This window comes from Pipistrellus kuhlii, unplaced genomic scaffold (assembly GCF_014108245.1).
Source record: "Pipistrellus kuhlii isolate mPipKuh1 unplaced genomic scaffold, mPipKuh1.p scaffold_m20_p_13, whole genome shotgun sequence".
NCBI lineage: Eukaryota > Metazoa > Chordata > Mammalia > Chiroptera > Vespertilionidae > Pipistrellus > Pipistrellus kuhlii.
In genome coordinates, this window is record NW_023425438.1 from 13,446,427 (window position 1) to 13,462,498 (window position 16,072).

At 48.9% G+C, this 16,072-nt stretch overlaps 1 protein-coding gene across 1 annotated transcript in view; it reads left to right on the top strand.

Moving 5' to 3' along the window:
• Positions 1-15,952, top strand: part of CIB4 (calcium and integrin binding family member 4) — a 34,629-nt gene extending 18,677 nt beyond the window's left edge. The window contains exons 4-7 of the mRNA XM_036436144.2: positions 7,169-7,310; positions 13,333-13,442; positions 14,296-14,384; positions 15,763-15,952. Of these exons, the coding sequence (XP_036292037.1) occupies positions 7,169-7,310; positions 13,333-13,442; positions 14,296-14,384; positions 15,763-15,793 (372 nt within the window). The 3' untranslated portion in view covers positions 15,794-15,952. The remainder of the gene's footprint in view (positions 1-7,168; positions 7,311-13,332; positions 13,443-14,295; positions 14,385-15,762) is intronic.
• Positions 15,953-16,072: the final 120 nt, after the last annotated feature.

Below are 16,072 nucleotides of genomic sequence, written 5' to 3' on the forward strand. Positions count from 1 at the left end.
CCCCACCTCCAGCCTCGGAAGCACCCTGCAGGGGCCCAGGGGCACCCCCAGACCTCAGGCCTGCAGCCCTCTGGGTTCCGCTGTGCTAGCAGGAGGCCCGGGGCAGCCGCAGGTTCCCGCAGGCCTGGAACTCAGGGGGGTTAGGGGGGAGAGGCTGCTCTGGCGGGCCGGGGCCAGGCTCAAGACACGTGTCCTGGGGATGTTTAACCCTTTGCACTCCGAACCGTTCTGGACATTGGCTACCAGCTACTCGACGCTACCTTCCGGCGGAAACGTGCGTTGAATTAACTCAATTCCCCGTAATCACTAATAAACTGCAATGTCCCCTGAGAGGGGACATCCGAGTGATATGCCAGAATTCCGATGTTCCCCGAGAGGGAACAGCGGAGTGCAATTAATAATATTTAACATTTTTACTGCCCTGCTCCCTTAACTTGTTCCATGAGCCATCCGCCTCCAGCTGCCGGCAGGACACATCCTCAGCCTGTCCCTGCCAGCCCATCTGTCACCCGGAGACAGCTTGCCTACGGGCCTCTGTTTTTAGTCTTCAGGAAGGTTAGCCACCGGCAACACAGAGACTGTTTCTTCCTTACAAACAGCTGGCGAGGAGGGTGCGTTCCCCTACGTGAGTTTCCTTTCCTCAGGCCCTCTGTGCTCAGCTCCCCAGCAATGAAAACGCCAGGCTTCTCTCCGGCTGCGAAGATCACACAGACCAGCCTGGGCCTGCGCGGGGTGCCAGGGTCCAGGTTAAGCCCCGCTGCCACTCGCCCCTACTTAACAGCTTTATCCGTCCCGGTGAAACCGGGGCAGCCTGGGCGGGAGGAGAGAGCGGGTGGCACGTGAGGAAGGATGGGGGAGTGCTGCTGTCTCCCCTGGTTTCCTCCTCCTGGCCCAGGGCAGCTTCCAGAGTCCCGCCCCGCCTTGCCCCCTGCCTGAACCTGCTGTGGCTCTGACCATGTCTCTGTCCTCTAGTTAGTTTCTCCATCCGGGCCCTTAGACCTTCCAGCAACATTACCCTGTCCTAAGTCTTGTCATTTTATTGTGCTGGTACTTAATTCAGACACTTCTTCTAGCTTCCTGTTTCTGAAGATCGTCTGCGCGTCCATGCCTGGGCTGAGCTGCGTGCAGGACAGACGGGGTGTCTCCGTCATTTGGGGGCCCAGGTCCTGGTTCAGGGCCGGGTGCACAGGAACTCGCTGTATGCATTTGCTTCAAGGACTTGACGTTCAGGTCACGAGCTGTGTGCCTTGAATTCCTATCGGAGGAGGCCACATCCTTCGGCGCTGCTGGCTTGTGCTCTGAGCAGCTACCGACTGGCAGGGGCATGGGCTCGGGGAAACGCCTTGAACCCTGATTGCTTTGGGTATGCACAGTTGCGGTTCTTAAAGTTTTTAGAAAAACAAACAAACAAACAAACAAACTTAATGCAATACTCAATGGAGCCCAGCGCAGCGCTGTGGACACGGCAGTGTGTTTGGAGTTCGAGTCCTTCTCTGGTTTTTCGCTTCCTCTCTTTGTAAAACAGAGTGGTAACACCTGCCAGCGGGATAGTGACTGCCTAGCCCCGTGGTTGGCAAACCGTGGCTCTCGAGCCACATGCGGCTCTTTGGCCCCTTGAGTGTGGCTCGGCGTTAGAATCACTTCTTCAAAATAGACTCGCCCTGGCTGAAAACCCACTTCTGCGCATGGGCCACGAAGTTTCAGTCGCACTGTACGTGCGCGCCCGCATGTGGTGTTTTGTGGAAGAGCCACACTCAAGGAGCCAAAGAGCCGCATGTGGCTCGCCAGCCACAGTTTGCCAACCACTGGCCTAGCCCAATGCCTTACACACGGTAGGTGGTAAGTTCTTGAGCACCTTGGCTTGGCAAGCTGACTGAATGATTCCGACTCAACACTGCCACCTTCTGGCAGTTTCCCTAGAGCTGAAGGGTGACGGGTTAGACCCACAACTAGGAATTCCTCAGGGACCATGGGGTGGAAGAGGCATCTTGCTCATCTGTTCTATTCAGCCCAGTGGCTCCATCCACCTCTGGCTTCCAAGCTGCAGCCCCTGGTGACAATCCTTTTCATGTCCCCAGGGCAGCCACCTCTCAATGCCAGGAGCCCAGGAGCCCAGGGTTAGCAGGACGCCACCCAAGACAGACCTGGAATTCCTGACCCTCTTTTTTCTCCCAGCAAGGGAACTTTTTAAAGTTTTAAATAAAAACTTAATCCTTTTTTCTCAATAAAATCATTCAACACTATTCATTTCCTTGTAGTATATATACACTGCTTTCACTGAATACCACGGATGTTGATATGCTTTGTTTTCGTTTTCATTTAGTTCAAATTATTTCCTAATTTCCTTCTGATTTCTTTGACGTTGAGGGTGTTCAAGATATCTTTCTGTTATTTCTTTTCTTTTAAAAATATATTTTATTGATTTTTTTTTTTTTTTACAGAGAGAATGGGAGAGGGATAGAGAGCTAGAAACATCGATGAGAGAGAAACATTGATCAGCTGCCTCTTGCACACCCCCTACTGGGGATGTGTCCACAACCAATGTACATGCCCTTGACCAGAATTGAACCTGGGACCTTTCAGTCCTCAGACCGACGCTCTATCCACTGAGCCAAACTTGTTTTGGCTGTTACTTATTTCTAATTTAATTTTGTTGAGGTCGGGAAACATACTTTGTCTGATTTAAATCTTCTTAAATTTATTGAAACCCAGCAGATGCTCTATCTTGGTAAATGTTCTAAGTGCGCTTGAAAAAAAAAAAAAGTGTGTACTACCAAGTTGGGTGGAGTTGACTGATCGTATTCTCAAGTTGTCTTTTCAAGTATTTTACATCCCTAATAATTTTATGTTCTACTCCTTTTATCAAGTATTGACAGAAGGGTGTTGAAATCTCCAGCTATAATGTGGATTTGTCTCCTTGAAAGAATTTTAAATGAGAAAAAGTTCTCTATGTACTCACCTATTTATTATTTTTGGTGCTCCATTCCTATGTAGACCCAAGCTTCCTTCTGGTATTTTCCTTCTCCCTGAAGAACTACTTTTAATAGACTTTTAGCTCTGGCCTTGTGCTAATGAAGTCACTCAGCTTTTATCTGTCAGGGGGGAAAAAAGTTTTTTGCCGTTAGGTTTCAAAGATATTTTTGCTGGGTATAGAACAATAGGATGAGAGCTTTTTTGTTTTGTTTTTTTTGTTGTTGTTGTTTTGTTTTGTTTCAGAGAGTTAAATACATTGCTTCATTGACTTTTGACTTGCTTCGTTTCTGAGAAGAAATCTATTGTCATTTTATCCTCTCCTCACTCCTGAAACATGTTTCTCTTTCGTAGTGGCCTTTAGCAATTTGATTATGCTGTACCATGGTAGAGTTTTCTTCAACTTTCTTCTACTTGGGTTTTATTGAGCTTCCTAAATCTGTGGGTTTATAGTTTTTCTCATCACGCTTGTCTCTACTTTCTTAAACATATGTAGCCTATTTGTAGCTTTTTCTTTTAACATTTATTTTTTTAAATATATTTTTTATTGATTTTTTACAGAGAGGAAGGGAGATAGAGAGTTAGAAACATCGATGAGAGAGAGTCATCGATCAGCTGCCTCTTGCACACCCCCTACTGGGGATATGCCCGCAACCAAGGTACATGCCCTTGACCGGAATCGAACCTGGGACCTTTCAGTCCCTAAGCCAACGCTCTATCCACTGAGCCAAACCGGATTTGGCCTATTTGTAGCTTTTTCAATGGTTTCTCGCCCAAGCTTGCACAAAACCATGAGGGGCCTTTCGGGGAGCGCTTCCCCAGTAACCTCAGCCTCCACTCAGGACCTAGGAGGGCTGGCCTCTTCTTTTCCTCCATCCACTGCTTCCCTTGACAGGTGCTCTACATCTGTTAAAAAATATAAACATCAATCATATCCTTTAAAAAAAGAGTTGGTAGCAGAGAAAATGAACAAAAATAAAACATTATTCAAAAATAAGAAACACTAAAAATGAAGAACACTTTCTTAGCAATGAGAAATTTTAAATGAAATGGCACTGTTTTTTTTTTTTAAAGCAGACCTTAAAAAATGGAAGTGCGTCAGTGTCGTCGTTATTGAGTCACTAGCGTATTTCTGTGTGAATTTTTTCCAGCGACTGTCAAAGGCCCTTTTTGACTACATGCTAGCTAGGGAAATGGAGAGGAGATATTTTTAAGCTAAGTCCAAATAGTTTCCCTCTGACTTTCATCTTCAAATCAAATCTCTTGTTAACTTTTTTTGGTTTTGGCAGGGGCTGTAATTGTTTTATTATCAACAAACCGTAGTTTCTATTTCCAAAAAAAAATCCCCAGCCTTTGGAGTTTATTTTCGCCGTCTCTGGTTTTATCATGCATCGATGGAGACCGCACTACTGAGTTACCTGCATAAATTCCCCCGCTGACGTGTTTATGTCCTCTTGTTCAGAATGCCTGCACACGAGGGTGCCTGCTATTCCTCAGAGGGAAGCGCTGCTTTGTCAGCTGTCATCCTCTTCCTCCTCCGAAGGATGGAAGACTTCTCGACGGGTGTGAACGGGGATGCAGGCCGTAACTCTGGTTAGACCTTGGGATTTATTGGCTCAGACTTCAGGTTGTTAAAATCATGGCCACAAACATCTGGAAGACAGTGCACTGGCACTGGGATCACTCATGAACCTCGCTCTCTCCCCCGCCTCTTCCCAGCTGTTCTTCTGTGTGCTGGTGGCCGGGCTGGAGCCCAGAACACCCGTTGAGCTGGCATTGGCTCAGGACAGGGAGGAGGGAAGTAAGGCACAGAGGAAGCATCTCTTCGGCTCTTAGAAAGCTTCCTGCAGCGCTGCTGGCATCCCTTTGCATGACGCTGTGTCTGTGCTGAGGACACCTCGTCGTAGTGGAAGTTCATGCCCTGACATCTCCCTCCCAGGAGAGACGAGGCAGGAGCTTCAGGGAGAGAGGAGCTGCCATTGCTGGAACAGAGAGAGGCCCCGGACACCCACCTGGCAGGTGTCCGCCAGGCCTCCCTGAGACTGCCAGCCCTTCCTTGGCCTCCGGGGTGTGGGGGTGAGAGGATGGATAGCTCTGTGGCCGGGCCTCTCAGGAGCAGGGTCCCCTGCTCCTCCATCGTTCCCCAGCCTGGTGGCTCCTGGTGGCCTTCACCTTGGCCTCTTGGCTTCTCCCTCCTACAGCATTTGCTCCTACCCTCCTGCAGCTCTTCTCACATTTGTATCCACAGTCACCGCCCACCACACAGAGCTCTGTCAGGCGCAGGCTGCTACTCCCTGGACTTTGATTCAGGCTTTGCTTTTGTGCTTGGTGTCAACAAATGCTTTTTTTTTTATTCAAGTAAAAGAAGATGGTTCTACTTCCAAGGTTTCCCACATTTTAAAGGTCACATGCTCTGTCTCCATCACAATCTTTTTCTCTGATGTTTATTTCCCACGAGGCTTCATGGGAAAGGGGTGTGTGTGTGTGTGAAACAGTGCCAGGCAGACGCAGGAGCCCTGGGTCTTAGACTGATGACCTTGGGCAAGTGCCTCTCCCCCTCCAGGCTGCACTGACACATCTGGGGTCTGAGGGGCCAGTCCAGATCAGAGGTCTCCGTGCATCCCAGCAGTAAAAAAAAAAAATGTGGAACGTGCACCCATAAGATACGTATATTATCTATAAATGATGTGCCTCTACTATAATATCAATGTTAACTGATCAAAGCTAAAGATTACATAAAATATGCTAAGAGATTTTACATAAATATAATATTACATAAAATTTTATTTTATAAAGCAAAATTTTATAGAACAAAATTCCTTCCACCCACAATCTAATCATTGGCTTATCGTTAATAACAGTAGGGTAAGGAAAAGCAATATGGTTGATGGGCTTCATTATTCTGTGAAATCTTGCTTTACCCTTTGACCCAGAGTGTTCGGAGGTCTTGTTCTCACTGAGTTTATTCTTTATGGCTGTCATTACTAACCCGTAGAACAGAGATGTGACGTAGGCTGTATTAAATTATGATGCTCATTATCAGTCTCACCCACCAATTAAGGGCTTTTTATTGGCGTTAAGCTAGTAGATGCCCATCGTCTCTTACGTCAGTCAGTGGCTCTTTACAAGCGAAATGGAAAGCATCGCATTTTCATATTCTTAAAAAAAAATGGGCTCAGAACCCCCTGACCCTCTCTCCACTGGGATGATTTTCAAACAGACGTTAAACATTTGTGTCTAATATTCTCGGGTATGCAGCTACAAGCATTTTTTTCCCCTAGGTGACAACACATGTGTTCAACAACAAAAATCTCATTTTCAAAATAACCTCTTACTCACTGTTCACATGAGTCACATTTACCTTGAAGCATCAGAAGAATCTGAGTTCATTTTGGGCGGAAAATCTGCTAAGTTGCCTCGGAGCTGGGTGTGTGCTCAGAACCCTGTGGTTCCGGCGGGCATCAGAGGGCCCTCTCCTGCACGCCCCTGGCCAGGCCCCGGTCAGGGACACCAGAGGTTCCTAAAATCACATTTGAGAAATAGCTTGGTTTAAAAGAGAAAATTGCTGATATCCGTAGTAATAACTAATGGTTATCATTTGTTGAGTGGTATTTATCTGTCCCTCTGTAATTTTAAAGCTGTGCTGTTCAATCCTCACCACAAAATGATTAGGTAGATACAGTATTACCCCACCCTGTTTTGTAGATGAGGAAGCTTAGGAGATTATGTAATTTGCCAAAGCTAAGGTCACTCACCAGCAAAAAACCCCCACAAAGAACAAAAAAATTAAATCCAGTCCTGGCTGACCTCTACCCCCATATGTTGCCAGTGGCTCACACTGGAGAGTGGACTACAAACAATTTGTATCCCATCCTTTATTATTATTATCATTATTATTATCATTATTATTATTTTGATATTCTCTAAGTTTATACAAAAAAGTGGAGAAAAATCAGTAACCATAAAAAAGAATAACACCTTTGGAAGGTGTGTGCGGGAGGAGATGGCAGTGGGAGGAGTGATGGTAAGCCTGCTCTATCATCCGTATCCTCTCTCACGGTCCTTGTTCATGGACTCCAATATTGAGGTTGTTGCTATTACTTCCCTCTCCAACTCATCACACTGTAAGGTAAGTGAGGCTCAGGGAGGCATGAGCCTGGCATGGGTAAGACCCTCTTCTCCTCTTCCTCACCCTCAGGCCAACCCTTTCAGAGACCGGATCTGCCGAGTGTTCTCGCACAACAACGTGTTCTCCTTTGAGGACGTGCTGGGCATGGCGTCAGTGTTCAGTGAGCAGGCCTGCCCCAGCCTGAAGATCGAGTATGCCTTTCGCATCTATGGTGAGTGCTGTGGGGGGTTGAGTGATGGGGGGAGGGGGGAGAAGACACATGCCATAGAGTAAATGCCATGTCTGGAATCCATCAACATCAGTGTATTTGTGTTAATTGGGGTTTACTGGGTATTTAAGAGTATTTTCATGTTTGTCCAGACTGTAGATTTTAAAAACAGAATTGACAGTTATTATTCCAATGGATTGATACATTCTCCTCTCTGTCATTGGTCATTGGTATTTCATGATCTTGGTGGGGGCAGGAGAGAGATAGATAGAGACAGAGACAGAGACAGAGACAGAGACAGAGATAGAGATAGAGATAGATTACATTATGGGTGTAAAGCAGTTTTGCTTGACTCACAGAACTTAAAAGATTTGAACGCTGAAATTTAGCCATTATATATTGTAACTGAGCAATCTTGGGCAAATCATTTCACTTTTCTAAATGAGGAGAGCGGAGACAGATCATCTCTGAGGTCCTATGTCTCTGTTTTGTCTTGGGCCAAAAGGCTCTGCAAAATTTCTGCCCTTCAGCAGGCCATCTGGGAGAAGTGGCCCCACCCCCAGCCTCTGCAGCCACCTCTGTTCCTGTGACTGTGCTTCTTCCTGGCTGAGGTTGCCTGCCATTCTCAAAAGGAATCAAAACGAAATCTTGGGAAACCTTCAAATAGACCACGGGCAAGGCTTAAAGCTCAATGTGACCATTCCTTGGCCCCAAAGGACTTGTTCACTTAGACTTATCCATGTCGGCACCTCACTTGCCTCCTATCCCTGCCAGCTCCTCCACACGCAGACACCCTCTTAGTGCTGCCTCGCCCACGTGGACTTAGGGAGAATGAGGAGGAAAAGTTTTAGGCCAGATGGACCGGTGAGGACTCAGTTTTCCCAACCATAAAAAAGGCTTAATGCTATGTTTGCATCCTATGTGTCCTCAGAGTCGGTATCCAGTAGACTCGATCACAATCACAGATTGCCCTACTGACAATGGCTGAGTAGCCTCCTATTGCAGCCATTTTCACAGATAGCAATAAAAAATGCTAAATGAAATATAGTAACTACTTGGTGGCACTGGAAAGCTACCAAAAGCAACTCGATTCTAGAGAGGGGCTGAAGTTTGAAAGAAAGAAATGACACTCTCCTGTCTTTTTAAGAAAGAAAACGTGTTTAGCCTGAGGGTGGGCTTCAGTGAGTGCATCATGCAGGGCTGACATAAACTCTGCACGCTTTCTGATGTGAAGAATCAGAGAAGTTGAGGCACTTTCCCCTGAAAAAATAAAAAGAAGGGGAGAGTCCATGGAAGAAAGCCAGAGAAAAGGTGCCCACAGTCTGTGTAAGAACTATGCCCAGATCTCCTTCTTGCCTCTCCATCACATGCCCATGGGCAGACTCAAATCAGCTGAGGTGAGGGTAACCTAACTGAGCTGAGACTGGAGCTGCCACTGCATTTTAGCAAGGACCCTATGTTACAGGATTAGCAGTTTGAGTCCAATCAGTGGCCTGTTACAACAAAAAATGTAGCGTTCTTTGGAGGAATGTGAAATTTGCACAACCAAAGTATTTATAATGTCCAATATACCATCCAAAATTAGTCAATATACAAAACTTGTTTTAAAAATGGATGCATTCTCAAGAATGGAGACTGGCTCTGACATGACCCTGATGTTTGGACTAGCTGATAAGTATTTTAAAACAGCTATCATAACCATGCCTGATGATATAAAAGAAAGTATGTTCACAATGAATAAAAATATAGACATTCTCAGCAGAGACACAGAAATGGCAAGAAAGAATCAAGTGGAAAATTTATAAAATATCTGAAATAAAAATCACTGGACAGCTTCACAGGAGAATCAAAGTGGCAGAGGAAAGAGCGAGCAAACCTGAAGATAGATCGATAGAAGTATAATCTAACCTGAACGAATATCAAGAGAAAGAAGGAACAGAGCCTTGGGGACACAGGGCAACAGAAAGGTCTAACATATAATCAGTTAGAGTCTCAGGAGGAGAGGAAAGAATGAACAAGCAGAAAAGATATTTGGAGGGGGGAGATATTTGGCAGATGGTCCAGAGGTGAGACTTTCTCCTTTCTCTCCATGGCTGCCTAACCTCTCACGCTTGCTTCTCTCTGTGCACTTTCTCTTTCTGCAAATCTGACCATTCTGTCTCTGACCCAACAGGCCAAAGATGACTGTCCTGGCCCCCCACCTGGCCCCTGGGCTTCGCTCTGACTAGCCACAAGCAGCTCTTTCTCATTTCCATGTTCTCAGGAGGTGCTGGTTGGCTCAGCCAAACCAGTGATCCATTACCCCTGGGTTAGATGACCAGCCTTGGCCAATCAGCCTTGGCCAGGAAGAATCAGAGTCGCAGGAACAGACATGGCTGCAGAGGCTGGGGGTGGGGACACTTCTCCGAGACGGCAAAGTGTAAGCTGGGCAGAGGTCCCCAGAGACTGCCTCGCTGTCTTTCCATGGTTTCCAGAGCTAAACAAACAAAACCACTTACACCTCCAGGGAACAAGAAGAGCCGCCGATTCTCTTCAGGCTCCAACGCACAGGAGCTGAATTGCGTTCCACTCAGAAGTGGGGAGAATGCCCTCCCTCCCAAGAGGCCCGGCAGAGTGCCTCAGATCTGATTACGGGCAGACACCACCTGTCTCCCACGCTGTCCTTGTCTCTTCCTCCACCCCTCCTCTCCAGGTCCCCTCCAATGGTTTCCTTCCTCCATGGGCTCAAACACAAAAACAAGAAGCACCAAGCCTTCATGCACATCAGCTGTGCTGATAGATGCCTAGGGACTCATACACGCCCAGGCTCCATCAGATATCCCCACACAAACCCCAGACTCAGAAGATCTGTCACCTTACCCAGCTGTCAGCAGGATTAGAGATGGGGCACGTGGAAGCTGCTCAGGATATTGAGGTGGTGGTGACAGCCGTGAAGGAGGAGGAAGAAGAGGGAAAAGTAGAAGGGAAAAGAGAAGGGGATAGGAAGGAGAAGAGGAGGATGATAATGGCCATGGTGATCACTCTTAGCCAAAGTCCAAAGACCGATCTCAGTGCTCCAACCCTTTGCCACTCCAAGTGAGGCCCATGCACCAGCAGCGTTTGCATTGCTGGGAAGCTTATTAGAAATCAAGACTCTCAGGCCCCACCCCCTACCTACTGAGTCAGGTGGTTCCTCTGTACCTTAAAGTTCAAGCACTAGTGGTCGGCAAACTCATTAATCAACAGAACCAAATATCAACAGTACAACGATTGAAATTTCTTTTGAGAGTCAAATTTTTTAAACTTAAACTTCTTCTAACAACACTTCTTTAAAACAGACTCTCCCAGGCCATGGTATTTTGTGGAAGAGCCACACTCAAGGGGCCAAAAAGCCCCATGTGGCTTGCGAGCCGAGGTTTGCTGACCACCCATGGCTCTCACTCATTGGTGCAGGCACAGATGCATATTGGACTCACCTGAGGAGCTTTAACGACCTACGGGTGCTTGCGTCCTGCTGCAGATTGGATGTAAGGTGATGGATGATGGGTAGGCCCTGTTTGGTGGGCTTTTAAAACAGTCCCTGGGTGATTCTAAACTGGAACAGAATTTGAGAACTATTGCTCTGACCGACTGTTTCAGTTAGGATTGCATTCAGTTATGAGTAAAAGTATCCAGATAAACAAAACAAAACAAAACAAACAACACAACTCATCATGGAGCCAGGGAATGGTTCCAGGAAGTAGCCACTGTGCCTTCAAACATCCCGATTTAGTCTGAGACTGGTCCTCCCAATCACAAGGTGGCTGCTTGCCTACAGGCATCTCACCTTCATTCCAGCAGAAAGGAAAAGGGATGGCAGAAAGGATAAGGACACAAATGGAAGGCATGGTTAAGTCCACTCTCCCTTAGCAAACCTTCTCGGAAGCCCCGCCCAACAACTATGGCCAGAACGATGCCAGGCGGCTACGCACAACTGCAAGGGAGAAAGCTGAACATTTTAAGCCGACCATGTTGTCCTGAACAAGAATTGCAGTTCTTTTTAAGAATGGCTGTTGGTCAAGCATCCGGAGCAGGGCAAGCCACACCTACCTGGGACATACCGGGGCCAAGTTTCTGCTTTGAGGGACGCTCCCGGCCTCCAGCTGATCGGTTCTCCCCGTTAGCCTCTCTGGGGAGATTTCCTGCCTGTTAGAGACCAGCATCCCAGCATGCCTCTCTGCTCCCATCAGCACCTGCTTCCACTAGATGTGAATTACCCTCAGGCGCGTGCCAGAGTGCCAGGGGCTAGTAGCTGGGAAGGAGCCAGGAAGGCAGCCTCAATTCCCATGGGACTAAAATAGTGACAGTGTGCCCTGTCTGACTCCATCCAATGGGCTCATTTTTGCAAAAGTCCTTTGTGAATTGCAAAGATAATATGACAGAGATTGCAATGATGGTGGTAAGAATGTTTTAGGGTGACCTGAAGGCTGAGCCCCAACCACAACAGCTTTCTAAATTCCCGTTTGTTGGGAAACAGCAAGAGGAAGCTCTCCACTCTCCCCCTCTTCTCCCCCCACCCCCCCGCCAAGTGGCTCAAGGCTGCAGGAATCGAGGCTGTTGAGGCCCCAGGGACTGGCCAGCGGCCTAGAGCTCCCGCCCCAGCCCTTTCCCAGGCTGCTGCACCCCCAAAGGAGGGGCACTGTCCAGGGCTACATTTTACTACAGCAAATGCTTTTGTTTCCAGATGGCTTGGGACCAACACCATGTCGCTTTGCTGCAGTCTATGCACATGGGAGCTGGGCCAGCTGGACGCCAGGGACACTGCGGGCCCCTGGGAGAGGCTGCGGAGCTTCTCCCAGCAGTGCAATGTCACTGCGGTGGCTCCTGGCTGCCTCAGCCTGCTGACAGTCCCTCTGCGCCCTCCACCATTACCCATGGTATCAGATGGCAGGGCTGTGCAGGGGGAGCCTGGGGGAGCGTCTTGGGCCTCAGCCTCCAGTTCCTGAGGCCGACAAACACCCAGCCAGGGTAGCTGCCTCCTCAGTGAGGGTGCTGGTTAGTTGCAACTGCCACATTCCTATCCTGCCATGGGGAACAGGGGCAAACGTCTTGGCTCTACCACTGAAGGATCCTGTGACATCCGCAAACTCACTCGTCCACTCTGGGCCCCATAAAGCTCCAGCTGTCACTCTCCAAAGCAGGATATTATACAGTTTCCGAGGTTTGCATTCTTTTTTGTATTTAAGAATCATCAAGCGATAGAGAATTGAATCTCTACTATGTCTATATTCCAAACCCCATGTCAGCCGGCCTTTCTGTATTTTCTTAGTTAATCATCCCATCAACTGTGTGGAGGTATTGCTATTACCCATTTTACAAATGAGAAAACTGAGGCTCAGGTAATTAATTCGTTAGGATTAAGTTTGGTGGCAGATGACAGGGAACCCAAAGTGGCTTATGCAAGATAGCGCCCAAGATCTCTGGCAGCTGCACAGTTTTTTTCTATCGTGGAGAATTCCATGATCTGAAGTTATTTTTTAAGGTCCACCATTCCTTACTTCTTTTCAGTCAGGTCAAATTTCTAAGCTTTCTAAATTTCATTTTCGAGCTAATGAAAAGAAAATGAGATTCCGCCAAGTCTCCTACCTACTTATTCCAGGACTTCTGTGAGGATCAAATGAGATGAGGCACAGGAAAATGCTTCACAGACATTCAAGTTATAGAGTAAAATGTTTCCACCTGGCTATAAAGCAAGTTGTGTTCCTGGGCTGAAGAAACTCCAAGGAGGCTAGTGTCGCTACAGAGAGGAAGCCAGGTGTTTTCACATGATGTCATTACCCAGACAGACACTTAGCATATTAGCCTTTTATATATTAGAGAGATAGATTAAACACCACCTTCACCTGCAGCGGGCCTTGCTGCTGTAGTGCCCATTCCTCAGGTCTTACTGAGTGCCAGGTTCTAGGCCCACCTGAGACAGCTGGGTGGTGGCATCCCACAGGCTGTGGGAGTCTGTGGGGTTCTGGCCGGTGCCTCCTTGCTCTCAGGCCCTGCTGCCTCTTTTCAGATTTTAACGAGAATGGCTTCATTGATGAGGAGGACCTGCAGAGGATTGTCCTCCGACTGCTCAACAGCGATGACGTGTCAGAGGACCTGCTGACCGACCTCACGACCCACGTGTGTGCCTGGGCTGCACAGGCTTGGGTGGGACAGGCCAGCACCCAAAGGCCCAGATGGCAGGCAGGGAGGTGCCCTGAGGGCTGGAGGCAACTACCCCCCAACTTCCTGTCTTTCCTCCAGGATCAGGACTTCCTCCCATGACTCCCTTCCAGGGTCCCTAGAACAGTATGCCCAAACCACCCATCCTAAGGGCCCCTCTCACCAACACTGCAGGCAGGCGCCCAATGGCAGCTTGGCATCAAAGGAATACATCACCTTGTCCCCTTCCCCACATGGTCCAGCATCACATAATGGCCAGGTGTCCTGGAGAGACCGTCCAAAGTGTGACAGTCCAATGTGGACATGAAGACAGCCTCACAAACCCAACAGGACGTGGGTCCACTTGTCCTAAGACCATGAGGACCTTCAAGTGCTTTTGGTCCAGATGGAAACCAGAAGCAAAACTAAAACCTTGGAGGGTCATCCCTGCCTCCTCCACCTGAACTGGCCCTTTGCAGTGCAGAGGCCCTGCTTGTGACCCAGTGGCAAGAGTGGGTCACCCTCTTCCCCCGTATTCTTCTCACTCCCACGTTGTGCTGGAGGGATCAAGAGAGCTCTTCCCTCAGGAGACCAGCCTACCGGGTCCCAGACCTCAGGGCACATGACCTCATTTCCCTGCACGTCTGCGTCCTTGTCTGGGGTGGATGGCAGCAGGGGCAGGAGAACCCTGCCTCACAGGGGTCAGGGCCTCTGGGAAGTGTGAAGCTCCTGGCAGGGAGCCTTTGCATGCCAGACTCCCCCTACCCCTTTAGCCCCCATCTCATTCTCTCAACCTGGCTCCTCTCTGCCCCACCCCACGCACCCCGGCCAGGTCCTAAACGAGTCGGATCTGGACAATGACAACATGCTGTCTTTCTCAGAGTTTGAACACGCCATGAACAAGGCTCCAGACTTCATGAAGTAAGGTGTCCTGGAGTGGGAATGGGGATGGGGTATGCCCAGCATAGTGGGGTACAGGGAGGGTTCCCCAGTCTCCCTTCGGCCAGTGGGGCACCTCTGTCTTCCCAGGGGGGGTCATGAGTTTCCAAACGGGCACTGCTGAGAAATTAGGTATGCTAGAAGGAGCCAGGGGGCAGAGGGTTTAGGAGGTGAGAGGAGGACTGCGTTCTAGGCTTTGGTCCAACCTCAGGTGCTGCTCCCAACGCCCACTGGGCTCTAGCTCTGACCTGGGGAGTTGCCATGCCACTGCTAGTCCTCTCTCCTCCCATCCCCCAGCCTCCAGGGGTCACTAGGAGTTGGGCATGTGCAAGGGATGTGAAGATTCTGGTGGTGGAACAGCTCAGAGAAGAATTGGAGCATTTCCAAAACTTGTTCTGGGCAGAAAGGGGCCTTAATGGTCACCTGGAGAGAATCAGCCACCTCCTTATTTCCCTGGCGTGTTGAACAATCTTGTTTGGAGCCTTCTGGTGAGGAGAGCAGCACAGTCCCAGAGGCAGCCTGCCAGGGCACCCTGCAGAACGGCTCTGGCATCTCTGCCTGAGTCAGCTGCTCCTGGGCCCTATTCAGCTCTCTGTCTCGTAGTCTAGGTGATTTTATGGAGAGGAAGAATGCCCATTCAAAACAATTTAACAAACCAATCAAAAAAGACCTAGACCTCAGCGAGCACTGGTCAGGAATCCAGGACTTCACAGTGCCTGGTCTCTGCCTTCTCTCCCCTGCAACTCCATCCTTAGCTCTACATGCAAACCAGCCATCTCTGCTTTGTCAGACAGGGGGCCGAATACGCCTCCCCACAGTGGCCAAGTTTACATCTCCTTGGCTTCGAATGACCCTCAGTGACTCCTAAGTAATGACCTTCAGCTGTGACTCCAACTTTGCAGAGAGAGAACTCCATTGGCCCAGGTCAGGCCAGTTGTCCATTCGTCCTCTAACCACCTCATGGAGCAGAAGCTCTCCACTCCAGCGTGGCTGCCGGGGGCTGGGCTTAGGCAGACGCTCTGTAAGAGGGCCCACTTTTGGGACCACTCCACCCAAGGGTAATTCCTCTCCTTCCTCACACAATGAAGGCCAGAATCCTGCCGGTATTGAGTTTTCCTTGGAATCTCTCCCATTTCTTCCCATGGTTCCAGAACCACCGGGTTCTAACACCCTTTGCATTCTAGTGGTGCTCAGAGTTGCTCAAAGAAGGCTGGGTTGGCCTGGGAGAGCTGCGAGTTGGTCGTTACTCAGAGAAGGGATGCCAGGAGGGCGCGGGAGGATGCAGCTGAGACTGCTGCGATCCCGGAAGTCAGAGGCGCCTTAGACCTGCAGGCTCCAAGTGGCTCATGGATTCTTGCAGCTCCTTTCAGATCCACTTCTGGGGATGCTGATGTGGCCACAAATCTCTGACTGACCTGGTGACTCCAAGGGGACCGCTGGACTGGAATCCAACCCCTTCCAGACTCTAGGGGCCTCTTGATCAAAAGGATGACTTTGTCCCTGTCCCACCCTCACTTAGAGCATATTGTTTATTTAATAAAGCGAAGGAAAATCCGTTTCTTTGCCGACAGTTCATCATTTTTTGAAGGCAGGGTCACATAGAAGTCTTCTGCTCATTCCAGGGCTTAAGTTCGCTACTGACGCCAAGCGGGCTGGAACGGCCAGCTTTT